Source organism: Erythrolamprus reginae, chromosome 3, assembly GCF_031021105.1.
Source record: "Erythrolamprus reginae isolate rEryReg1 chromosome 3, rEryReg1.hap1, whole genome shotgun sequence".
Lineage (NCBI taxonomy): Eukaryota > Metazoa > Chordata > Lepidosauria > Squamata > Dipsadidae > Erythrolamprus > Erythrolamprus reginae.
Window position 1 is genome coordinate 58,468,369 of NC_091952.1, and position 26,404 is coordinate 58,494,772.

The 26,404-nt window shown below is 39.5% G+C and overlaps 1 protein-coding gene across 1 annotated transcript; it reads right to left on the reverse strand.

The window, feature by feature from the left end:
* Positions 1–2,963: 2,963 nt before the first annotated feature.
* NUAK2 (NUAK family kinase 2) lies at positions 2,964–26,404 on the reverse strand. The gene is made up of 7 exons (XM_070745499.1): positions 26,070–26,404; positions 14,588–14,708; positions 12,696–12,847; positions 9,850–9,915; positions 8,024–8,143; positions 7,502–7,634; positions 2,964–6,411 (listed from the first exon to the last, which is right to left on the reverse strand). Exons 1-7 carry the CDS (start codon positions 26,265–26,267, stop codon positions 5,270–5,272), a joined length of 1,932 nt encoding a protein of 643 aa, XP_070601600.1. The 5' UTR covers positions 26,268–26,404; the 3' UTR covers positions 2,964–5,269.

A 26,404-nucleotide genomic window follows, 5' to 3' on the forward strand; every position in this document is an offset into this window, starting at 1 on the left:
TGTGTGTATATGCACCAAAGATAAATTCCTTATGTGTCCAAACACATTTGGACACTAAAGAATTATGTTCTGTTCTGTTCTATTGTCAACAGATGTTGCAAATTCTAATAATTATTGCACATGGAATTTTGCAAAGTATGATTCCATTTGTATGATGTTCCCAAGCTGACTTGACAAGAATATTATAAGTTACTGTGAAATATTCCAAGCGTAAATGTGAGCAAAGCAAGGAAAGGAGTCTATATAGAGTAAAATAAAATTCATGCTGTATATGTTTAAGAAATGATGCTTTGCAGTTGGAGAAAGTGAAGGATAATTAATTGTAATTGTGGCTTCCCTCCCTTGTATAAATACTTGGGAATTTAAAAACACAGCATCTATGGTAAAGAGGTCCAAACAAATGGCTATACCAATAACTCTTGTACTGTATTTGTTTTTCAGGTTTTGGATTGACTTTATTTCAGAGTTCCACATAGCTGAGTTCATCATACATCAGCACTTCAGATGTTACTGAAGAGTTGGGGATTGTTTCAATTATTATTATTTTTTTGGTGTGGCACAGTTACTCAGAAACCATGTATTTATGGTTTAAAGCAGGGGTCTCCAACCTTGGCAACTTTAAGACTTGTGGACTTCAACTCCCATAATTCCTCAGACAGCTTAGCTGGTTAATATTTTTTCCTTGGTAGCTCAGGTAACAAAGAGTTTAGTTACAGTTAGAATTTGGAGAAAAGTCAGTATGGTTCTGCTTGTTGTTATTGCTGTTTAGCATGATGTAGAATATATGCCTCCCTACTTTGGGGGATGAGCAAGGAGGTGACAAAATTTACTGGAAATACCATCTTATTTCAGCTAATAAAAAATCATAAGCAAGCTCTCCAAAGTTAAGTGAGTAAACATTAAAGTGGAAGGTAGAGCACTTTAGTGCTAGGAAAATTTTGATTCACAGTATTTATGTGGCATTTTTGAAAATTTTCATATTACAGACTTCTAAAACAATATTTCTTGTGAATTGCCTACATAAAAGTTTATAACACAACCGCAGTTGGTATGCCGTTAATGCCTGTGATTGCTGTACCTAAGAGTATACAATACTCTAATTCTGAGAAAAGTTTAGAAAAGCGTGCTTCAAAATATTATGGAGCTTGAATGCCTCTGTGTCAAAAGGTATTTGCATCTTCTTAGTTTAGTAAACAAAGAGACACCTGGCAGAACTGGAGAATTGTGTTTGTTGAAGGTGAAGTAGATAAAGCCAGGTTTTGCCCTCATTTTCATATAACTTAGCCTTAGATTCACCTAACGAAGCTGAGGGAAGACAAAAGTTTCATTTCATATTCTAAATGTAGTTACAATAGAGGTATTAACTTCCTTCATATGCAGTATCAGTCACTAGCCTGAACAGTGTCAAAGAAAGAGCAGATAACTTCATGATGAATGAGACTATATCAAAGATAAAATGCCCATTTTTACACTTATCAGGGAACTCAGATCAGCACTTTGTGGAAAATAAACTATAGATTATATGGGCTTTTGGTGTGATCAGCAGAACTGTTATCTCTATTTTTAGCAGACCTGGAGGCCCTGCTACTTCTATTATCTGCAGTATCATAAACCAAAGTAACTTAGGAAAAGCAAAGACGACCCAGGGAATACTGAACCTATATAGAGTACCTGTAACTGGATGTTTTAAAAAAAAATCAATGAGCTAACTTTAAATTGTCTCAAGGGAGTTTCTGACTTCATCATCATTCAGAAATAAAGAGCATTGTTATTTATTATAGCCTCCTTCCAGCCAAGATTAGTCACTATATATCTTCCTGTATCAGTCAATTAGCCCTTAGCAATCTATGAAGTGGAGAGTTGGTCTTTGACAGAAAGCCACTTGAAGAGACTAGAGGCATTTGAAATGTGGATTTACAGGCGGCTGTTACCTATAAGTTAGGTTGACAAAATCAGAAATGAGCTGATAAGCCTGGGAAAGCCAAGGAAAATCATCAAAACCATAAAAAAGTGAAAATTAGAATATTTTAGACATGTGATGCGACACCCAGAAAAATATACTTCACTTAATCCTCCAAGGAAAGATTGAAAGCAGATGAGGTCCAGGCAGAAGGACAACATCATGGCTTCAAAATCTAAGAAACTGGCTTGGACAAAACCCCACATCACTTTTTTGTGTGGCTGTTAATAAAAATAGGATTGCCAATATGATTTCCAATGCCCGATGGTGGATATGGTACAAGAAGCAGCAGCAGCTCTTAGCAATAGCACGTTGACTTATATACTGCTTCACAGTGCTTTACAGTCCTCTCTAAGAGGTTTGCAGAGTCAGCATATTGCTCCTAACAAACTGGCTTCGCATTTTACCCACCTAGGAAGGCTAAGTCAACTGTGATAAGAGCATGAGCATATAAAAGGAGGGGAGATTATACCAAACGACTGAACAATGTCGTTTGGTGGGTCCCAGGGGAAGAGCCTTCTCTGTGGCGGCCCTGACCCTCTGGAACCAGCTCCCCCCTGAGATTAGAAGATTAGAACTGCCCCCACCCTCCTTGCCTTAAAACTCCTTAGAACCCACTTCCGCTGTCAGGCACGGGGGAACTGAGATAACTTTCCCAGGCCTATACTGTTTATCTATGGTATGTTGTGTGCATGTTTTTTAAATTATGGGTTTTTAGTTTTAATTATTAGATTTGTATTATATATTGTTTTCTATTACTGTTGTGAGCCGCCCCGAGTCTACGGAGAGGGGCAGCATACAAATTAAATGAATGAATGAATGAATGAATGAATGAATGAATGAATGAATAAATGAATATTCTGTTTGCTATCTTTCCTCTTTGGAATCTATTCTCCTGTTCAGAGACACTTCTGGCAGGGAATCTAAAATGACTGGCCGGGGCAGGAAACAATAGAAACAGTAATTGTCAATATCAATACACAATTCCTTATTATTATTATTATTTATTTTTATTTATTGTATAACCATTTCATCAATCTATGCGCAGACAAAACATTCTGGTCCCACTTTTCTAGAAATTTATCTTTTCCATCTGGAAGAACAATACTTTATAACGAAGTACTTTGAAGGTTAACCCAGAAAATACATGGCAAGATACTGCATCTGGTAATTAGAATCCAAATGCTACAATATGGACATGTTTTGCAGATTTGCCTTCTTCTGCTTATGAATACCTTCTTTATTTTTAAAAAAATTTCTGTCAAGTACATATTGGTCAACAAGGCAGTATTTTTTTTTAAAAAAACACACATACGCACACAAAACCAACGATTCACTACTTTGACAACAGAACCAGATTTATCTTTTCACAAAAATCCAGAGATAATTAGAAAATAAAGACATTTGTTTTCCTGTTTTTCCAATGTCATCTAGTAAACATACTGGTTTTTTGCAACACGGATATAGAAGGCACAGGCATCTGGAGAAAAATATAAGGAATGGATTCCTAAAACAGGTTATTTTGGGGACACCCCAGAATGGGTTTTTTTGCCCTTTCCTTTCTTCCAGTAATTTTCAGGAGGAGGATCACTTGAACAACAAAGAGACCCTCTGGGATATATGGAAAATATCAGGAAGTTCAAAGAAACTTCCTATGTTAAGTAAACATATTTTGAATTCCAAGTGACAGCCTAACATCTTTTCAAAGGTGATCAGATTTATTGTATTTTGGAAAGACCTGGTGCTCATTTCTTTAAAAAAACTTGCTATGTTTTACTATTCACAAACACTGATTTCCCATTAAGCAATTTTCACCTGGCCCTCATTACCTTGACCTTTTAGATTGCATATTCTAGTTCAGACCTAGCTAGCTATACATGTGCACACATCTCTTGAAACACAAGTGCCTATTTGGAAGCTACAGGAACATTCACTTTACAAAACAGTTGGGTTACAGCAATTACATTTTGCATTCTTTTTTGGCAGGAGTGAAAAATGCACCATATTTTAGACACTTTTAAAATCAAGTTCAAAACAAAGGGTCCTTTTAGTATTCCCAAAAAGTAAAACAAAACAGAAATCAAAATAGATAATTCTGAACTTCTGTGCCTTTACTATATCCGGATTTTATCACAGCATCTAACTTCAAAGAAATGAGTATTTCCTACATGATTCCCTCCATATATGCTGGGCCTTCACTTCCATTTTCCTCAGCCAGAATACCTATATGGATAGGGGATTATGGGAATTGTAGTCTAAGGAAGTGGGGGATGTTCTAAATTTTATCAACTGTTTTGTTGCTTAAATTAATCTTTTTAGTGAGCCCCCTTTTCTCTGCCTTTTCAATCCAATTATATTGGGGTAATTAGAATTCTAAATAATATATAATGCAGATATCCTCCAATGAACCTTCCTTGGTCCTTTCCAAATACCTTGCTTCAATCTTTTTCCCTTCAGAGGCATTCCTAACACATTCTCTTCTTTGTGCAATTAAAGAAACACAGTGCAAATAATATCATCACTCCAGTCACTAAGATTAGAGATGATCATCAGGGTCTGTTGGAGAGATAAAGGCTGTTGACTGTTATGGAATGCGTTACTCACAATTCCAGTTTGGTATTTCTTTGTTGATGGTGTTGGGAGGGGAGAAAACAGTGCATCCATATTACTCCATTACTCTACAGCAGTGTTTCCCAACATGGCAACTTGAAGATATTTGGACTTCAACTCCCAGAATTCCCCAGACAGCAAATGCTGGGAGTTGAAGTCCGAATATCTTCAAGTTGCCAAGGTTGGGAAACACTGCTCTACAGCAAGGATCTCCAACCTTGAAACTTTAAGCCTGGCGGACTTCAACTCCCACAATTCCCCAGCCAGTAGCCAGAATCCTGGGAGTTGAAGTCCACCAGCTTAAAGTTGCCAAGGTTGGAAACCCCTGCTGTACAGAGAATAGATGCATTCTCATTCTCTCCCACCCACCAAATTCCAGGCCCATTACTTTCTTCCTACAGCCGCTGCCATTCTACCAACATATTCTCTCCAAACACACAGCTGTACCCTGTTGTACCATTTTACAGGCAATGTTAAGAATTTAAATTCTCCTTTACATTCTCAAAGAAACAAGGAATATGTAAAAATAAATAGCCTCCCAGCCCTGTCAGGGTGAAGACAAAGACTCTGCTCCATTAGTTCTTTATCCATCTGAATGAGAAGTGCAAATTGTTTGGAGAATGCCAGAATCTGGGCTGTAAAACATGTTTGCCACAATTAGCAAACATAGGCCAGTGGTCCTTATTGGCAAGGAGTCCATCAGCTTAGTTTCATGCTGATAGTCACAGCCCGTTTGTAGACTTCGGTAACATTATCACAGTCTGCCAGGGAGAAACAACTGTCTGCAAGGGGTTTTTGGCACTGAGTCACTGTCCAGCGTCGGAGTCGGCGGCCCTTGGTTTCCACATCTCCTTCCTCCTCCAGTTGCAAGAGGTCATCTGCAGAGACGGAGCCACGCATGGAGACCCCCCCACTTCCTGGCATCCGATCAGGCAAATCAAGCTGGTCAAAGGACTCTGTGGAAAGGATGCTGTCTTCACTCACAGCGCTGGATGGGCAAAGGCGAGAGGCGAGGGACAGCCTGGGCAAGATCAGCTCAGGGAAGGTTGGGAGGACTTTGTCGGGCACATCGTCAGACTCCGTGCTGCTGGAGGAATACTTGCCATTATGTTTCAAAATACCTTTCCGCCTGGCTTGGTTGCCACTGGAGTTCTGAGTGGAGGGGGGAGTGCCCACAAAGACACTGGCATTGAAGTCTGTGTTTTCAGAGTCTAAAACATCTGCAAATTCACTACGCTCTGAAGACGAGTAATAGCCAGATTCTCTCTTCAGTGGCTTTTTCAGAATTCCTTTCTTGGGCACTGGAGGAACGGCTACGACATGCTCTGTATGGCAGGCCAAGGATCTGGAGGACAGAACACAAGCCAGCTCAACTACAGATCTAGTATTGTCTTCTTTCTGTAAATCGAAAGGAGCTACCACAGTTGAAGAAGGACCCTGGGACTTCTCACAAGAGTTTCTCTTTTTCAATATGCCTTTAGGTCTCTTTAGGATTGATTTGGATTGGTTCTCTGATGCTAGGCATGTTTCTTGCACCGCATGAGACACGTCATTCTCCTTTTTTGACTTCTTGAGCGAACGCTGCTTCTCCAAAGTGACACCAGGGATGTGTTGTTTAAAGAAGCAGCGCATTTTGGAGCCATTTTCAAACAGGGGCCTGGAGGAGCGGCGAAGCCAATCTGCAACGGTAGCCAATGGAGATTCATCCTCTCGCAAAGACTCCTGTTCCCCAACTGGCACTTTGTAACCCCAGTTGATCCACCAATGGCTGGCAATGTCCTCAACGCTAGCTCGGCGTTCTGGATTCACCATTAGCATCCACCGGATCAAGCCACAGGCATCTACAAATCAAAGAAATCATATGAGATGTACAGATAAAAGGCACGCTTCATTTCACAGAACTCCTTTCTAATTTTAGCGCAAGAGGAAAATGTCCTATTTCAGCTAATGATCTGGATCAGTTATACATCAGCAACTCCAAAACTGCACGTATAAGAATATATTTTTATAGATCTCATATTCACAGAAAGGGGTAATTCAGGATATCAAGTCTAGCCTTCAACTCACCATAAGAATTCAAAGCAAATCCTCCCATATGAAGTGTTATCCAGCCCAAGCCTTTCTTAAAATGTTTTCACAGTTAACTTACTATGCAATATTTTTCCTGGCAAATCAAAAATTGCTCTGACCTAAAGCCGATCTGATGATTATGGTGGAATGATATATTTTCAAAGGAAGCTTGCTAAAGCTTTGAAGAATTTTGTTACAAGGAACAAATGGGAACAAATCAAGTTCTAAAATATAATTTGAAGAGGCTAAAATCAAGATGATTAAAAATAAAAGGAAGGAATATAATGTTGGTTTGTTTGATCAAGGTTAAAATAGATGTTATTTCCATCACTGTTCTATTAAAATTCTGTACCCCTTCAATCATATTGTATTTCACTAGCAATTTGCAAATAAGCCCCAATATATGTTTTGAGTTTCGTGTTTTTCAAATTCAGTCAACTCTGTGAGTATTCCATTTTGTTTTTGTAATTCCTCTAGATTTATTATTTATGCAAAGCATCTGAAGAGCTACCCTTCCACAGAAGTAATCCAGTCATAAAATGACATAAACTAATCTGTAATCCAAGTTAAACAGCTGGCTTGGTAATATAGTTCGAAATGCAGTACGGGCTAATCTACTTCCTTCTTTTATTACACTTAATCCTTGGCCTTTTTGAATCATAAAGTTTTCTCTGCCACTAATTTAATATCTTGTTTTCAGTTTTTCCCTAGAATCACATGAAATAGAAATGTAAGCCTTGGAAAATACTCATTTTTATGACTGCAATAAAAACAGTACTCAAAGTGGTGTGTGATTAATAGAAATAGGGAGGTATTACAGTATTTCTTAGGCAGAAAACCCCTCGTCCAATTTCAATTTACCTGAAAGTTTGGTGGGCTCTTTGTAATCTCCTCTCGTAATCTGTTTCACCAAAGTCTTGTAATCATGGCTATCAAATGGCATTGTGCCATGGATCAAAATGTAGAGAAGAACACCAAGAGACCAGCTGTCAACCTGCAGATATAAAAGCCAACTGTTAACTTTGCAATCGGTTTACCCAAGGAATAAAAGTCTTCCTTGATCTTTATTTTGGCAACTGCGATCACCATCAGGAAGTGCAAATGAGCACGTCTTGCCCTGAACGTTGCCAATAAAATAACGTCATTCTCTCAGGGTGTACCTTGGCTATAAACTGCACGGTAGTTTCTGGCCATCAGTTTACTCTTAAGAATCCAATGGGTTTATTAAATGCGATATGCATGACCAGGTGCATAATCTTGCAACAATTGAGTATTCAGTGGGAAAAGCCAGGAATTTCTGCTATGTGTTTTGAAGCTTGAATAGCATGAATAATCCAAATGCTTCTCCAGTACTGGGGAATTTTTATTAATCAGTTCTCTTACCTCAGGTCCTTTGTAAGGCCTTCCGTTAACTATTTCAGGAGATGCATAGAGGGGACTGCCACAGAAGGTTTGAAGAAGCCTGTCTTGTTGGAAGACATTGGAAAGGCCAAAGTCTGCAATCTATGATGAGAAGAATCGTCTCAGATTAATGCTGTTTAATTCTATCACAAAAAAAATTGCAAGGGCTTCCTTTAAAATAAGTTTTACTTTCCAACCCCAAATCAATTGGAATTGTATTTTTACAGAAGGAAAGTCTTTCGGTTTCTGCATTGTCCACATAAACACAAGCTCTCTGGCCTTAAATTTAGACTTGTCTGATCCTCCAGACAGTACGGCACATATATTCAAAGTTTGCAATTTGACAACAGCTTATTGTTTGGGTAATATAAATTGGGGCCTATGCCCAGCAATATGTTTTATTTATTTATTTATTAGATTTGTATGCCGCCCTTCTCCGTAGACTCGGGGCGGCTCACAGCAATAATGAAACAATGTACAACAAATCTAATATTTAAAAGTAACTAAAACCCCCTTATTTAAAAAGCAAGACATACACACACACAAACATACCATGCATAAACTATATAGGCCTGGGGGAGATGTCTCAGTTCCCCCATGCCTTATGGCAGAGGTGGGTTTTAAGGAGTTTATGAAAGGTGAGGGGGGGCAATCCTAATCTCCAGGGGGAGCTGGTTCCAGAGGGTCGGGGCCACCACAGAGAAGGCTCTTCCTCTGGGTCCTGCCAGACGACATTGTTTAGTCAACGGGACCCAGAGAAGGCCAACTCTGTGGGACCTAACTGGTCGCTGGGATTCGTGCAGCATAAGGCGGTCAAAGGGGAAGGCTCAAAATGAGCAAGATGAGCAACCACAGAATCACAACGGGAACCCTACTGTTATGTGTGTGCAATGTTGACATAATCTGGTGCCCTCAATCTGTGCTTAATTACAAATCTTTTATAACTAATGTCCAACTTGCCATCTTGGCTAATTGTGATAAAATAACGAATCGTTCTCAGATACACAACTGAATCGTTTGTCTAAAAAATGTTTCAGAGTCTCCCTCAATGCCCCACAAATGTCTTTCTTTTCTTTTTCTTATGCAAACCACATCATTTTCTTTTTTGCATTCTATTTTGCCAAGAGTCACCTTGTACTTTAATTCTTCATTATCAATCTGCTTGTTTAGCAGAAGATAAGCTAAACTTCTTGACATCTAGTTGTTTTTAAATCTTTTGTTTTCCTTGTTAAAAGGAGTCAAGTAATGCACACGCAAATAGTCAAATCAAGGGTTTGGATAACAACATCTTTTAGTTTTTTGAACATTTTTTTAAAAAAGGCAGGACTCATATTTCCCTTCTGAAACTCTGAAATCTATTAGATGTCAGTGGATAAAAGTGGAAGCATCAATGCCTGAAGGCACAGAATGTAACAACATTGCTAAAAATAGCCAATTTTAAAGCTGACTGCTTGTGAATTTTAGTCAGGTTTTGAATTCTACAAAATAAGGGAACATTGTCAAACTATAAATAGTCAGTCTTGCTGCCTAACTAGCCTAATCTGGAATGACATTGTGCAAACTCTAAGATGATTTAGAACATTTTCACACTGGAAGGCTTAACATACCAGCATCTTTTCTAAAACCTATCCTGCCAATATAAATATCTGCATTTGTGGAGGGGGAAGGAGAAGTGGAGAATTCATCACAAACTATCCAAACATTTCAAAATTGCTATTTTAAATTGCCCTTTGTAGAATTTTAAATTCTTCAATAAGTGCCATAGGAAAGAAGAGCTCAAATGAAATTTCGTGCCAATTCCAGCTTACCTTGATGTTTCCATTTGCATCTAAAAGAATATTTTCTAACTTCAGATCCCTATGGACAATTCCATTCTGTTAGGGGGGAAAAACAGAAGCCTGTTTATTTACTTTTCCTGTTAGAAGAGGAAACAAAGCCAGGCTAGAAGGCTACCTAAGTTCATCCCATCTAACTGGGTGTGTCATGCATTAGTATTTTGCTTAAATATTTATTTTTCTATAAAGGAAAATATTAAGCTATTAGATAGAGGTACAGATATAAGCCAAACATCGACACATTGTATACACACTTAGTAAAAAAGGCAGAGTAATAATAGGGAATTCCTGCAGTCTTACCAGCGCAACTTATACTACGTAAACTACTGAATAAAAATGCTTGCATCCAAATGCAATTCTATGCAATACATAGACAGTGATACCTCATCTTACAAACGCCTCGTCATACAAACTTTTCGAGATACAAACCCGGGTTTAAGATTTTTTTCCCTCTTCTTACAAACTATTTTCACCTTATACACCCACCACCGCCGCTTGGATGCCCCACCTCCGGACTTCCGTTGCCAGCGAAGCACCCATTTTTGCGCTGCTGGGATTCCCCTGAGGCTCCCCTCCATGGGAAACCCCACCTCCGGACTTCCATGTTTTTGTGATGCTGCAGGGGAATCCCAGCAGGTGAATCCCAGCAGCGCAATACGGGCGCTTTTCTGGCAACAGAAGTCCGGAGGTGGGGTTTCCCATGGAGGGTATCCTCAGGGGAATCCCAGCAGCACAAAAATGGCCACTTTGGCTGGCACAAGGGGTGAATTCTGGGCTTGCACGCATTAATTGCTTTTCCCTTGATTCCTATGGGAAACATTGTTTCGTCTTACAAACTTTTCACGTTAAGAAATTCGTCCCGGAACCAATTAAGTTTGTAAGACGAGGTATCACTGTATGTTGAACGTGCAATTGTGTGGCAATAGTAATAGCAGAACCCCCTGCATAATGGTTACTAGGTAACATGGATGAAATCACAATGAAGGAAAACCCTCCCATGATGCTTTAGTGACATATTTCCTTTTGCTACTGAGAATTTCCCCTAATAGGATGATGTGGCAAAATGATTTCCCAACTAATACATTTCCTTGCAAAGAGCAAGTTGTTATCAGTTTCCAACTGTATCCTAAGACAATAGAAGTAGTTGCAAAGGAATGCAGTAGGTTTCCACAGACTGCCCACGCTCATCTATAGCCCTTAACATTCCTAGAGTCCCAGCACTACTTCCTGAGTTACTTTTTCCCTTTCTTCCAAGAACAAAGATTGCAAAATAAGACCAGTCAATGTCTAGAATTCCAGACTGACAAGCTCTATTTGAAGCAGGTTGTCTAAATTGTACCTTAGTCTTGTTACATTAATCTCTCCCCTTGACTTTCAAGTGCCATTAGCGTTGAGTACAAAATGAATGGAAGCAGGTGCTTCCCAACATAACAAGTGGCTTCTGTTTGGCATGTAATTTGAAAGTTCTGGGCAAAATAATGCAATTGTTGCAAGGTATTCTTTCTAAAGAAGGTTGCCCAGGCTCCATTACCTTGAAGAGAGCTCATTCTCAATTATGGACAAGTTTGCTATCTGTTCTCTTTCCCATTAAACACCCAAACAAAACAGGAAAGCGGGGAGGTGAAATTTGCTATACTGTATTTCCTTTATAGAACAGCACAATCTAGGTTTCCCCAGTGCCCCTCTGTAACTAAAGGGAAAATCTCAAGATTTACATTATCAAGTTTTAATCCACCATAACGCCATGCTGGTATGACTTTCCCGAGGGTCAATCTGAAATTCATACTACTCTAACTATCCTTATTGGGATAGCCTACTGCTTTAAACAGTACCCCAAATCCAGCAGGTCAAAATCACCCAACCAATGTGTTTCCTAATGTAGCTTCACACAATTGCATCCCTAGGATCAGATGGGACATTTCAACTATCACCACAATTAATTAGATCCACCATAATGGAAGGAGAAAATTCAACCTCCTATGAACGCTAGGAATGACAAAATAGTTCAACCACGTTGCCCATATATATAAAAGGCTAAGGACACCAGCCAACAATGTTACTTAACGAGTCCACATGGATGTTCCATATTAAACTAATATATCATTACACTGCTATAAGGGAAAACTGAAAGAAAAGAACCTGTTGTGCTTTTGATAAGATTGCAGGAAACTCATGTACAGTGATACCTTGTCTTACAAACTTAATTGGTTCCGGGGCGAGGTTCTTAAGGTGAAAAGTTTGTAAGACGAAACAATGTTTCCCATAGGAATCAATGGAAAAGCGATTAATGTGAGCAAGCCCAAAATTCAACCCTTTTGCCAGCCGAAGTGCCCGTTTTTGCGCTGCTGGGCTTCCCCTGAGGCTCCCCTCCATGGGAAACCCCACCTCTAGACTTCTGTGTTTTTGCGATGCTGCAGGGGAATCCCAGCAGGGGAATCCCAGCATCACAAAAACGAGTGCTTCGCTGGCAACGGAAGTCCGAAGGTGGGGTTTCCCATGGAGGGGAGTCTCAGGGGAATCCCAGCACCGCAAAAATGGATGCTTCACTGGCAACGGTAGTCCGGAAGTGGGGCATCCCAGCGGTGGGTTTGTAAGGTGAAAATAGTTTGTAAGAAGAGGCAAAAAAATCTTAAACCCCGGGTTTGTATCTCGAAAAGTTTGTATGACGAGGCGTTTGTAAGATGAGGTATCACTGTATCTCCATTATGATAGTTAAATAGGGTAATTACATTTCAGCTTTCAACTATCTTAAACAACCAGATGTAAAACATGGATATGGAAATAGAAATATTTAGGTTTTTTTTTTCATTTTCACTAACCTTATGACAATAATAGATTGCCGACACCACTTGCCTGAAGAAGTGACGAGCCTCCTGCTCCGTCAATCTCTGACGCTCACTAATGTAATCATAAAGATCTCCTTTGCTGGCATATTCCATCACAATGACGATCTTGCTACTGTTTTCAAATACTATGTAAACAAGAACAGAAAAAGGTTAAGAACAATTATAAAGAAGAATTCTAGATAGTTTAAATGCCAAATTCTTCTAACGATAAACCTGTCACTTTAGTTCCTGTCCTGATCTGCAGAATTCTTTATTGCCAAGTGTGATTGAATACAAAATGAATTTGGCTTTGGTGCATATGTATTGTGTAAATGTATAGTCAAATAGTTTAACACTGTTTTAACTGCTGTGGTATGTCCTGAAGTAGATAAATTAGATTTAAGTTTAATGAATTTCCCATTAGGAAACATCATGAGCTGTAACTAATACAAAATTTTAGACACAGATTATACCACCTGCCAAAAAATTGCAGGGATCAGTACACGGATACAATCTGGAGTACCATTTGTTGGGGGTCAAGGGAAAGGGAAGGTTTTGCCTTCTCTTTCTACTCAAGATCCCCATATAAAATTGGTGGCCCATTGTGTGACACAGAATACTGGACTCGATGGGCTTTGGCATGGCTCTTCTTATCTTCTTATGTTCTTAATCTCTTTTCATCATTGAATATAATAACAGCTTAACTTTAGAACAGGGCCAGATTATTTCCTTTACCAATTCCTACGTTGCCTTTCTTGATTCTAGATTACAATACTAATGGTAGCAATAATACAGTTAAAAAGTTAAGATGGTGTGACCAAAACTCAACCCACGTTTCATGTCTGACACATACAACGCACATAAAAAACGAGTAAAGCTTTGTTGGCAGAATCATGGCGAACCAGCATGATATTTTTGACCACATCCTCAGATACCCCTGCAATAATCAGAATGATACTTTTGAAATGTTAACTTTTCTATTTTATTTAAAAATACGCTTTAAGATCTTTCCCCTAGCTGTGTTTTCATGATATTATACATAGCATCTATACAATGAACAAAGACTCAAGGTTCTTTATTCTCGGTCTCAAAATCACACGAATTAAGTGGTGTTCAGAACATGTACAAGTTGTTTTGTAACACACAGACCACATACAAAAAGAAAGATAAGAAAGAAAAAACTAGGAGCAAATACGAACAGTGCTGAAAAGTGCAATGGGAAATTTTCAGCATTGCTGTGTTTCACTGTTCAGCTGCATTTCAAGCAGCCTCTCCTTCCTTTGTGTTTAAAGGGCGAAGAATAGTATTTACTTATATGAAAAAAAAAATGGAAACATGGCCAGCATTGCTTGAAGAGAGAATCTTGGTATGTCTTTTCCTCCCCATACTATGTAATTGTCTTCCTAACTAAGAGTGACCAAACCAGTTTAAACTCTTCCCGGGCATTGCCCTGAGATGTTTTTATACTTTATACTGCCACATTTCCAGCTTCTGCCAAAATGTAGCACTAAAAAGGAAAAGGAAAGTTCTTTCTGAAGTGTCTCCTTTAGAACCTTCTACCCTTGTAAATGCAAGAGGCCATGGCAGTCTTATTAAGCCACAGATCAGATAAATCAATCTTTAATGGTCTGCTTCAATAAATTTTAATCTGCCTAGAAAATTTGGCAATTGAGCCTATTCAAAGCACAGCATGTATAAATAAATAATGCCACTCAAATAACTTTAGCTACCTGCTCATAAAACAGCTTTGGAACTACGGTATAGAGATAAAAATAGTTCCCTGTCCCCAAAACAGCTACCATTTCTAAAATTCCATTTCCTCCTTTCTGTATAGTGGCCTGAAAAACAAGTAAATTTTAAATTAAATTTAAACATTCAGTTCTTACCTTCATGAACAGCAATGATGTGGGGATGGTTGAGAGAAGACATTATTTCAATTTCCCTTCGAATATGGAGAAGATCCTGCTCATCCTTGATTTTATCTTTCCGGATAGACTTGATGGCAACCTGGAAATACATTTTCCCCCAAATTAACAATGAAACAATCTTTCTGAATGTAAAACATATCAATGCACTTGATTTTTTTTTTTAAAAAAAATTGTATCCCATCTTTATTTTGCATCGCTTCAAGTAGTGCACACAGTAATGCTTTTTCTTCCCACTTTGCCCACTCTGTAAGGGAAGTTGGGCTGAGAAAGAGTGATTGGTCCAAATTTACTCAGCAGGCTTTCATGCCCAAAGGAAGACTACAAGTCATGGCCTCTCGGTTTCTAGCATCTTAACCAGTACCCCAAAAGTTGCTTCTTACTTTGCTTTTATTTTGAGACCTAACATTAAGTTAAACAACAAGGGAGCAAATAACTATATATATTTGATGTCATTAGCATTATCAGAATAATTAAATGTATATTTTTAAATTAATACTCCTGGGCCTTGGAACTAACATCCCCCATCTGGAAGCATATATTTAGAGAATTCTATGGTTTTAATATTTTTATGTGATTTATGTGATTTATCTCTGCCTCAATCTGAAGATTCTCTAGATCATTTTTATTGAATTAGTTCAGTGCTTAAAGATTTCTGCCTTTATGCTGTCAATTTTTTTAAAGGATTAAGAAAAGCAAGAATTTATCTACCAACCACAAAGATGTCAGCACACTGAAATATTTGAAACATTTTGGTTAAAGACCCTCTTAAGAAAATGACTTTTCATGTTTAAATTAAACATATTTTGTTTCTCTTTAAATCAAGTATTTGTTTGGTTCTTTTTAAAGCAGCAACTTTGCACAGGCTTAATACAGAGCAGGAGTTTGGTGTTTTGGTAGAGTTCTTGTAATAAAACATAGCTAGTAAATGTAAAGTGAGCAGAGCACATGACTCTAGATGTTTTATTTGCTGCAAATGAAAACATTATGTTATCCTCAGCCAACCATTATGGCTGAAAATAAGTCACTTGGTCAGTTTTTGTTTTTTTTTAAAAAGTTTGGCACTGAAATAAAGCTATAAAGTTCCAAGTACTATTTTCTCTTCTGAACCAATACGTTAAAAATAAAAATAAGGAACACAGAAGTCTCTCCAACATAGCCAGCTAGACAAAATGCTGCAAATCTGAAATAGCAGAAGAAGCACTTTATAAAAGACTGCTAAGGATTGCTTTATTATGAAAATTCTTTTCCAAGTAAAAGGAGAGGAGAGGGAAAGTGATCACGCTGAAGAATAGATGTAGTTAATCCTCTTTCAAAGAGATTGTGAAGACAATGCATGTCTTGGGTTGAATTTTCAACAGAATCCGGCACAACCTCCATATCCTCCCTCAGACAAGAATGCGGAACAGCATTAATCCTGTAAAAGGATCCTGGAAGACACATAATACTAAGTCTCCTGGCAACAAGGAAAGGGGAGGCCTAGTCTTGCATCCCAAAGGCAGAAATGTTAGAGCTCTCCTATCCAGTCACAATGAACTCAAATTCCTTCTTTGCTATAAAGGGAGAGAGAAGCAGAGAGCATTCAACTCTTCCCAAAAGCCACGTATTTTAAGGCATGTTCTCTCGTCCTCAGCAATAAAATAACGTGAACTCCCAACTAGCAGTAGAATGAAAAGATGGATAACCTGCTAGGTTGAATCTTAACTTGGATATCTAAAAAGCACATTCACTACCCCTTCTTGCTAAAGAAACAATAGTTTCATTAGTCACCTGAGATTCAGTTACCCAGATAAAATCTATTTTTGTTTCAGTGGGTTAGAAGCAAAATAGAGGTATATGGCTTTGCCCTGGTCCTACCCTGTTTTCCCCAATATAAGACATCTCCTGATAATAAGCCCAACCGGGCTTTGGAGTACATGGCAATAAGGCCAAGAGCTTATTTCAGGGTTCAAAAAATATACAAGACAGCGTCTTATTTTGTGGAAAACATGGTATAATATGAACATTATTCTTCATTTCATATGAAGCTATTTTCAGAAAACGCTAAGAAGTGAGAAGATATTCATCTAATATTTACACATTAATGTTGGCCGCTTTTCCACTGGGGGAAAAATATTTGATTCCTTTTTTGGAAGAATGGGTAATTAAATAATAAGAATATTGGTCTGATTTAGGAATATTATGTTACTCTGATAAAGAATTTAATCCTAACTGAAAACATGAAGTTATACTGTGATGCCTCGTCTTACGAACTTAATTGGTTCCGGGACGAGGTGTTGTAAGGTGAAAAGTTTGTAAGACGAAACAATGTTTCCCATAGGAATCAATGGAAAAGCGATTAATGTGTGCAAGCCCAAAACTCACCCCTTTTGCCAGCCGAAGCGCCCATTTTTGTGCTGCTGGGATTCACCTGAGGCTCCCCTCCATGGGAAACCCCACCTCCGAACTTCTGTGTTTTTGTGATGCTGCAGGGAAATCCCAGCAGGGAAATCCCAGCAGCGCAAAACGGGTGCTTTGCTGGCAACGGAAGTCCGGAGGTGGGGTTTCCCGGCGAGGGGAGCCTCAGCGAAATCGCAGCATCACAAAAACACAGAAGTCCGGAGGTGGTTTTTCCCATGGAAGGGAGCCTCAGGGAAATCCCAGCAGCACAAAAACGGGCGTTTTGCTGGCAGCAGAAGTCCGGAGGCGGGGCATCCCAGTGGCGGCGGCTTGGGTTTGTAAGGTGAAAATAGTTTGGAAGAAGAGGCAAAAAATTCTTAAACCCCGGGTTTGTATCTCGAAAAGTTTGTACGACGAGGGGTTTGTAAGACAAGGTATCACATAAGAGTAAAGACTGGTATCCCATTTCCCAATATGTTTTATATCTTTCTTACATCCTTTTCATGTACACTCTGTTTTTTCAAATAAAATAATAAACTAAAAAAGAGGTTGTCCACTTGCCACACATACATTGTCACACTGGGATTGTGGCAACAGCCTTGAACTGTCTGATCCCTCATTGCATCTTCACCATTTTCTTCCTCTTTATGATGTGCTGTTGTTTTTTAAAGGGAAGGATATATCTCCAAAATATAAACCAATTATATGAACTCAAGAGATATATTTATCTGCCATGAATCATCTCTTGCAACATAAAGATCAGAGAAGATAGCGACAGGCCTGCCCGTGCAAAGAATAAACTTTCCCCCCTGCAAAATGAGAACCACACCTACTTTGAGTGGTATGTAAGGATCCATACTTTCAAGAACTAAGATGAAGCCTCCCCAATATCTGTATTCTAGAATAATTTAGAGCATGATTATTTCCAATTTATTTCATAATTTATTTTCTTTTCCCCCCAGAAATGTAATATTGTACACTCTGTGAGGGAGATAAAATGTAAAGGTTCCCCTTGCATACATATGCTAGTCGTTCCCGACTCTAGGGGGCAGTGCTCATCTCCGTTTCGAAGCCAAAATGCCAGTGCTGTCCAAAGATGTCTCCATAGTCATGTGGTCAGCATGAATAAATACCAAAGGCATATGGAACACTGTTATCTCTCCACCAAAGGTGATCCCTACTTGCATTTTTTACGTGCTTTCGAGCTGCTAGGTTGGCAGAAGCTAGGAGGGAGATAGGCACTTTCAAATATGAGATAGATGGATGGATAGACAGATGTTGGATGGATGGAGAGATCAACAATCTGCCAGCAAAACATCTGAAAGAACTCTGGGTGCTTTGGAAGAAAAAAACCTAAATATTGGCAACTCTAGTCTGCCCTTATACTATTTTCTGTATTTTATCTTAGGATGGATATATCTTTATCCCAGGCATGTTTAAATTCAGTTATTGTGGACGTGGTAGATAAATCCACAGTAACTGAATTTAAACATGCCTGGGATAAACATATATCCATCCTAAGATAAAATACAGAAAATAGTATAAGGGCAGACTAGATGGATCATGAGGTCTTTTTCTGCTGTCAGACATCTATGTTTCTATGTTTCTAACTCACAAAAGATAACAAAAAAGAAACTGAAGAAAAAGCTTTCTACCTACAGATTTAATTTCATTCACATTTGTCAGCCTTTCCCAATCTCATGTCTTCTAGATTAAAATGTTCTACCCAATTAACATGTCTTAATTAAAAACCTGTTTTAAAAACTATAGGAGTCAATTAATTTATTTCCCAGGGGAAGGGGGCAGGGAGACAAACAAATGAACAACCAGTGGCAATGGAAGTCTGGAAATAAGAATCATGCGAAAGTTTTAGATTCACAACACCAGTAAGCACATGGGCAATTAACTGCATCACTGTAGCATCTCCAGTGTCAGAGATTCTGAGAATGTGATCCAAAATATCTGTACATCGGCAGCTCTCCTCTATGTGGTTTATATTGGACAGAACAGCAATATAAGTATAAGCTTCTTTCATTAAATGGCCTTTGTGCTAGGTTCAAGGGTTCAGTCTCCAATTCTTCCCACTTCACTGCCTCATCATTTGGATCATTCTGGAAGGTGCAGCACTAGGCTTTCCTGGTAAACCAGTAGTAAACTAGTAGTTGCCTTCGGTAAACTATAAAAGTCCTCCCCCCATCCACTTCTTAAATCTAAACCCCAACTGCACTCCTAACTGACCCAGAGGTGTGAAATGTTTCTCCAAAATTAGGCAGAATAGCCCTACAGATTTAGAAAGAGTGCCTAAAATGGTCAGAGCTGCTAAGGATGAAGCATTGCCATGTCTTCATTCTCAGGACATTATCCAAGATATATCTTTCAGAAAAGAGACACCTCAATGAAAACTGTCCAGAATAAAGGGACAGGTACACTTGACTTATGCTCTGGGTCTTATCAGGACAAACCTAAAAGCTACAAGCCTTCAACATGTGTTGGGACCCAGCTTTCATCATCCTGAGTCAACACAGCTATAGGCTGTACTGGTTGCAAGTTGTGAGTGTTGTTATCCCACATATAAGAGACAACGGTTTAGCACAGGGATCTCCAACTTAAGACTTGTGGACTTCAACTCCCAGAGTTCCTCAGGCTGAGGAACTCTGGGAGTTGAAGTCCACAAGTCTTAAAGTCGCCAAGGTCGGAGACCCCTGATTTAGCAGACTGGTTTTGTTGTTATTTACATTTCCTGGTACAAATTGCAAAGTAGTATGTCTTCCCATGGAATTTTACTGTTACCTTCAATATGCTGTAAAGATTCAAATTTTATGCTTTGCATCTATCTTCTTTCCCTGCCCAACATAGTGTTTAACTAAGCATTCCTAAGTCCTACAGCTCTTTTTAAAACTCTGAATTAAAAAACTCTGAACTAGAAAAACTCACATACAATATTGAGGGTGAAGTATATATGATGACATGTATGCAAGAATAATCAATATTATATACCTTTACTGGTTTTTACCGAATCTACTCCATCTGAATCTAGATAGTGGGTGTGACTATGTACAGGTGGAACATTGGTGAATGGGTTTCAGACAACCAACCCCATATTCTAGTTAAAGACTAGGTTGGAATATAAAACCATTTTGTAGAATACAACTGCAAATTATGATTGCAGGTGGACATCTTTATTGCCAGTCAACTTTTTTTTTTACTGTTACAATTTGATCTGAACGCTCATTTCAAATATGACTTTAATCATGGTTTTAATGAGAAAAGAGATCTTCAAAAAGTAATAAAAGTTTGCTAGCTGTGTTCAAATTCTACATATTTCCTAAAACATGTTAAATCTGGTTGTCAAAATCCCCCATATTTGCTGCTTTCCTGGGTATTGGTGGGGTGGAAAGGGGTGATTTTTTTTTAAGGAAAATCACCCTCTCTTTCTTGCTTACATAGCTCAATCCCTTGATTGTAAGTACTGTACTATATTCTGTTAGTAAAACTATAGAATCCAGACCTACAGTTTGATCTGGCAGAGAGCCAAAGACTAAAAGCTACTCTCCCCAGCTTATAGACACAAAATAACAAACCAAAATAAAAGCCAATAGATTTCACCAGATGCACTCTGCAGTTTCATATGCACTAACGGGGAAAAACAAACAAGCAAGGCACTCAAATTTCTTTACATAAGCAATTCAGGGTCATTACAAAAGTTAATATTTTTAAAAGGCAATAGAAAAAAGTAGAACATTTTTTTAAAAAACTGAATGTATAAAAGTTGCTTAAATGTTTAAGCTACACCACAATCTGGGCTGAGTTCAAGTCTTGATTCCTACAAAGGTTTGGTGAATACAGAATTTATTTTGATACATTTTAGATACATTACTGAGGAAAATTTTGGGGATTTATTTGAAGTCTAAATCTAAATCTAGTAAAGGAAACTAATTCGACAAGACCATTCACTAAGGTTAAATTAACTGAACCAAAATAGGGAATTCTGGGAATGGCAGTTCCAATACATCCAAAGGCCTTCAAGTCTCATTATTTATCTGATTAGATTTCAGGACTGCCCATCTCCATATCAACTCTGGCTGACAATATAAAAAATAAAAACAAAAAGATAAAATACATCAATACATCTAACAAATGTAACAAATATATCTAACAAGAGGTTCATCTACCCTATCCCAAGATCTGAGAAACAGGTCTGCAAGGCTTTCTGGATTGTCACAATAGTAGGATTTTGCAGGGACAAGATTCCAGGCACAGTGGTACCTCTACTTAAGAACTTAATTTGTTCCGTGACCAGGTTCTTAAGTAGAATCATTCTTAAGTAGAAGCAATTTTCCCCATAGGAATCAATGTACAAACAAATAATGCGTGAAAACCCATTAGGAAAGAAATAAAAGCTCGGAATTTGAACGAGAGGAGGAGGAAGAAGAGGAGGAGGAGAGCCGCGGAAGGAAGAAGGTGAGGTGAGGGGAAATTTTAAAAATCGAAAATTTTAAGCCTTTTTTTTTAAAAAAAGAGGGACTCTGTGGCGGCGCCCAAAGAAAGGAAAATGCTCTGTTTGCTCTGGGCTGCCAAAGCCTCTTTAAGCGCCACTGAAAGGCTCCTCTGGCAGCCCAGAAAAGCCCAAGATGGCCTGGATTAAAGGGGGAATGGCAGGAAATTGGCCGGGCTTTTCTGCCGCTCTCAAATTTCCTGGGAAATTTTTCCAGGCTCAGATTCTTAAGTAGAAAATGGTTCTTAAGTAGAGGCAAAAAGATCTTGAACACCCGGTCCTTATCTAGAAAAGTTCTTAAGTAGAGGCATTCTTAAGTAGAGGTACCCCTGTACTGTGTCAAAGAATCTACTTTCTGGGTCCTGAAAGGTAACACTATTTAATCAAGGAGACCTAGAGAATGCCCACTCTAATGGCTCTTACCAGTCAGGCAGACACCATTGGAGACTGGAGGTCTTTCAGATAACCTCAGCGCTCTGTGTCATGTAGAACTTTACAGGTAATAACCAGCACCTTGAATCACACTCAAAAGCACATGCTGCATAACCATTCAGCTCATGAAGTAGGTGTGTTATGCGAGCATGCCTAGGCAGGCCTCCACTGCTTGTGCTATTGTATTCTTGACCAGTTGATGCTTCTGAGTGGCCTTCATGGATAATCCCATGTAGAGCAAATTGCAACAGTTGAATCCCAAGATGACCATGGTATGAATAACTGAAGAACTGCCCGGAGGGACACAACTGGCTCATCAGATGAATCTGTGCAAAGGCCTGTCTGGACATAGCTACCACTGGTAGGTAGGGGAAAGCTCATCCATACAATAAATAACTAGATGTATCATCTGAACAGATGTGTCAATTATCATGTACACCTTGTTCAACTGAAAGCAGAAACAACAGTGATATTCAAAACTATGATTTGAATTAAGATAGGAGAAGCATGATTAGATTAGAAGCACTTATACAGCACTGCAGTATGAATATTTCCCAAGATGCTGGTTTTGGAATAAAAATATAAAGACTTAGTCAAGTCAAGGTAAACTTCTGGGGATTACAGAGGACTTCCATCTAGTTTTCTTGGCAACAACACAGAATTGATTTGTCACTGCCTGCTTCAAGAATGTTTGATTCCTCAGACTATATTTATTAAATGAGAGAGATAAAGGTGGCTTACTAGGATGAAATTAGGTATGTGTATTAAGGTTTGACTAACCTGGGCAATGGTGCAAAAAAAAAGGTTAAGTTGCACTTCCTGCTATTTTTGTTGGTAAGCTTATAATATTTATTCTTCCAGGCTAGTATAAACATGTAATCTCTCCTTTCACAGGGAAACGAGATCCGTGACTTCAGTCAGCATGACTCGAACTGCTTACTTCCCACATCAGCCCAGCTTACTAATGCTCCAAACCGATGGTGCTGCTGCCACGGGTAATTTATTTCCAAACTTTAAGCTTTTGCCAATCCTGCTTAAGCAATATATCTTATGCAGGGGGTTTATAGAGAGACAAACAATATGCCATCATGATGAATTCTTTCAACAAACTACAGTATTCTACTGAATGAAAGCCAAGACATAGGCTTAAGGGCAACTTTACACTGTGCTTACATAACCGCCCAATGCACATTCTTGTAGCAATGCTAATTTACACATGAAAAACAAGGTTAAAAGGAAGATATCAGAGACCTTTGGATCTTGCTTTTCTGGATACTGAACCTTCCACACCCCTTAACTGCCAACCAATAAGATTAGCGCTCAGTATTTCAAGCGAGGCAAACAGGACACAGGCAGTTAATTCAGGCCAAAATCAATGACATTTAAAAAAGTTAAAGAGTGGGGGGGAAATAAACATAGAAACACAAGATGGCTATCTCCCCACCACACCATTATTTTAAAGGGGAAAGCACCTACAACTCTGTCAAAGCCACCCACAGGATAACCTCAGTCCACCCAAGGCTACTGGCTCAACAACAGCTTGCCACTATCATCACAAAGAAAAGCCATGCAGGGAGCTTTGCAAGAGTGCTCTAAACCAGTGTTTCCCAATTGGCAACTTGAAGATATCTGGACTTCAATTCCCAGAATTCCCCAGCCAGCAAACGCTGGCTGGGGACTTCTGGGAGCTGAAGTCCAGCTATCTTCAAGTTGCCAAGGTTGGGAAACACTGCTCTAAACATCGCCCTTGCTGTGATGTAATTGCCCTTAATCCCATCACTCTTCCTTACTGGCTAGAATGATTTAAAAGAGGCATGAGAAATCTTGCAAGACTGCCTTTAATTTGCACGGGCCTGTCTCACTGCATGTTAATTCACACTGTTAACGTGTATTTTGATTTAACACACCATGCACAGCTTTTGCACTATTTTTTGCACTACTGCATTAACTTAGAATCCAATTCCTTATCCAGTAAGCCGGGGCACTTACATAACCAATGCTGCAAAGTCCATTGTGATCCAACCTAATAAAAGCTAGTGTGTGTGTGTTTGTATCTTTAAATCAGTATTGACTCTTAAGTGTTTTAAAGGTATCCTAAATTTAGCTTTATGCCCTTCAACAGAAACAGGCAAACATTTACTTAAAAGCTACCTGCACAAGACTTATTTAACCCAACTGAAATGTGTAGCCCTCCCTAATGGGTAAACATTGATAATATCTGGAAGGGAACTGCAGATTAACCAAAGGCATTATTGTTTTATATATATATCAGGGATTCTTTTCTTCTGCAAACAGTCTTAGCAATTAGCATGCAATATAATTTAAAAAAGAACCATTATGCAATCCTAATTCTCTCACTGGTTTTTTCCCCATTGCAAGACTGCTAATCCCCCCCCCCACCATCAGCAAAAAAGCCCCTGCAGGGTGTAGGTCCCTAATTACTTTCACTGCGCTTCTCCCCTCTCCAGCCAAAAGCCCTCCGCAGTCAATAGCTTTGCCAGTTGAGCTACAGCAGCCAATGAGCTCTGTGCTGTTTACCGAGGATGGGGGGAAGGAGAAAGAATGGGAGGAGGAGAAATCGACCCTCATTACATCAGCTGCAAGGGATCATCAGCCCGACCCTCATTACATCAGCTGCAAGGGATCATCAGCCCGGGCTGCAAAACCACAGCATTCTGTAATGCTAAGGGGAAAGGGGGTGGATTGCCTTTACATGGGCTAAATAAACTGGAGGACAAAAGAGAGAGGGGGGAGGGAGAGAGAGAGAGAGAGAGGGAGAAAGAGGGAGGAAGGGAGAGAAAGAAAGAGAGGGGGGAGAGAGGGAAGGGGGGAGGGAGAGAAAGCCTGCAGACTAAAGTTTACGAAGGCAGTGGGCATTCCTTCACTTACGAGGACGCAGGCAAACAAATAGCGGGAAAATTCAAAAAGAATTCAAATCGACTTAATTTAGGATACCCATACCAAACACACACACACACACACAACCTGAGAGAGGGAGACAGACAGACAGACAGACAGACAGACAAGGCAAAGATTCCAATTGGGTCAGAAAGAAAAGAAAGAAAGAAAAATTAAAAGGGGAAAAACATGCGACAGCTTCTCTTTTCTGCTCCCTATATCGAGACTTTATCATGCACCTTTATTTGGGGGGGGGGGAAAGCAAAGTTTCTCAAATGCTGCAAACAAGTCGAGCTGCAGCAGCAACCCCACAGAGGCAGGTTCCTGGAATAAAAAAAGGCTGAAACCCTGGTAGACGCCGCACATGCAATGAATGCCCAGGTCACTTCGGAGTTTCAATTTCCAGCTTGCCTCCCCCATCAGGCGCAGTGCACCCCAATATGCACTTCTCAAAAAAATAATAATAAAGGGAACACTCAAAGAACACATCGTAGATCTGAATGAATGAAATATTCTCATTGAATACATTGTTCTGCACAAAGTTGGATGTGCTGACAACAAAATCATCAATGGAAATCAAATTTATTAACCAACAGAGGACTGGATTTCCAGTCACACACAAAAGTAAAGTGGAAAGTGTTCAAGTGTTCCCAGGGAACACTTTATCACTTTCCACTTTATTTATATATACATGTTTTTGCTGAATTATATATGTGTGTGTGTGTGTGTGTGTGTGTATATGTATAGTCTCCCTTAATTTTCAAACTCAGCAAAAATATGTGAGCATATATATATATATTTGAGCAGTGTATTGTTTCCCCAATAAAAACGCAAGTCGCCTTCTGTAACCTGGCTTCTAAATGTAATAAATCAAATTTAAATCAAATTAAATAAGGCTGGGACCTCACGACATCCCCCCCCCCCATCCTCTCTGCCAGCATGATCCCCCCCCCCCCCCACACACACACACGGATGGGGAAACCGGGTCAATAACCCAGCCGAAAGACAGCACATGAGAGCCAAGTTTATTTATTTATTTATTTTATTAATTGGATGTCTATACCGCCCCCCTCCGAGGACTCGGAGCGGCTCACACAACATATACAATATGTAGTACACAATATCTTCAATCCAATTAACTAATTAAGAAACTAATTTTTAATTAGTTAAAATCTAAGTTGCAAGGGGGGGAAATAACCCACCAACCAACCCAGCGCGTTCCTCCTCCTCCCCCCTTACCAGTTTGCCGGATCGCTCCCTCGCCTTCTTCACTTTGCCGTAGGTGCCTTTGCCCAACGTCTCCAGGAACTCGTAGCGGTGCCGCAGGTTGTGCTTGTGGTGGTGCCGCTTGACCGCTTGCTTCTTCACCGCGGGCGCCTTCGGGAACTGGAAGAGCCCGTCTCGGAACGGAGCCTCGCAAAGCGGGACGCGCTCCATGGCCGCCCCCACCCTCACGGGCCACCCACGCAGGAGCCGATGCGCCGCTTTCGACCACAGTCGGCCGACTGACTGAGGATCACCCAGAGCCGGCCGGCCAAGGCAGCGGCCAAATAAATGCTTTTACAAACCTGCCC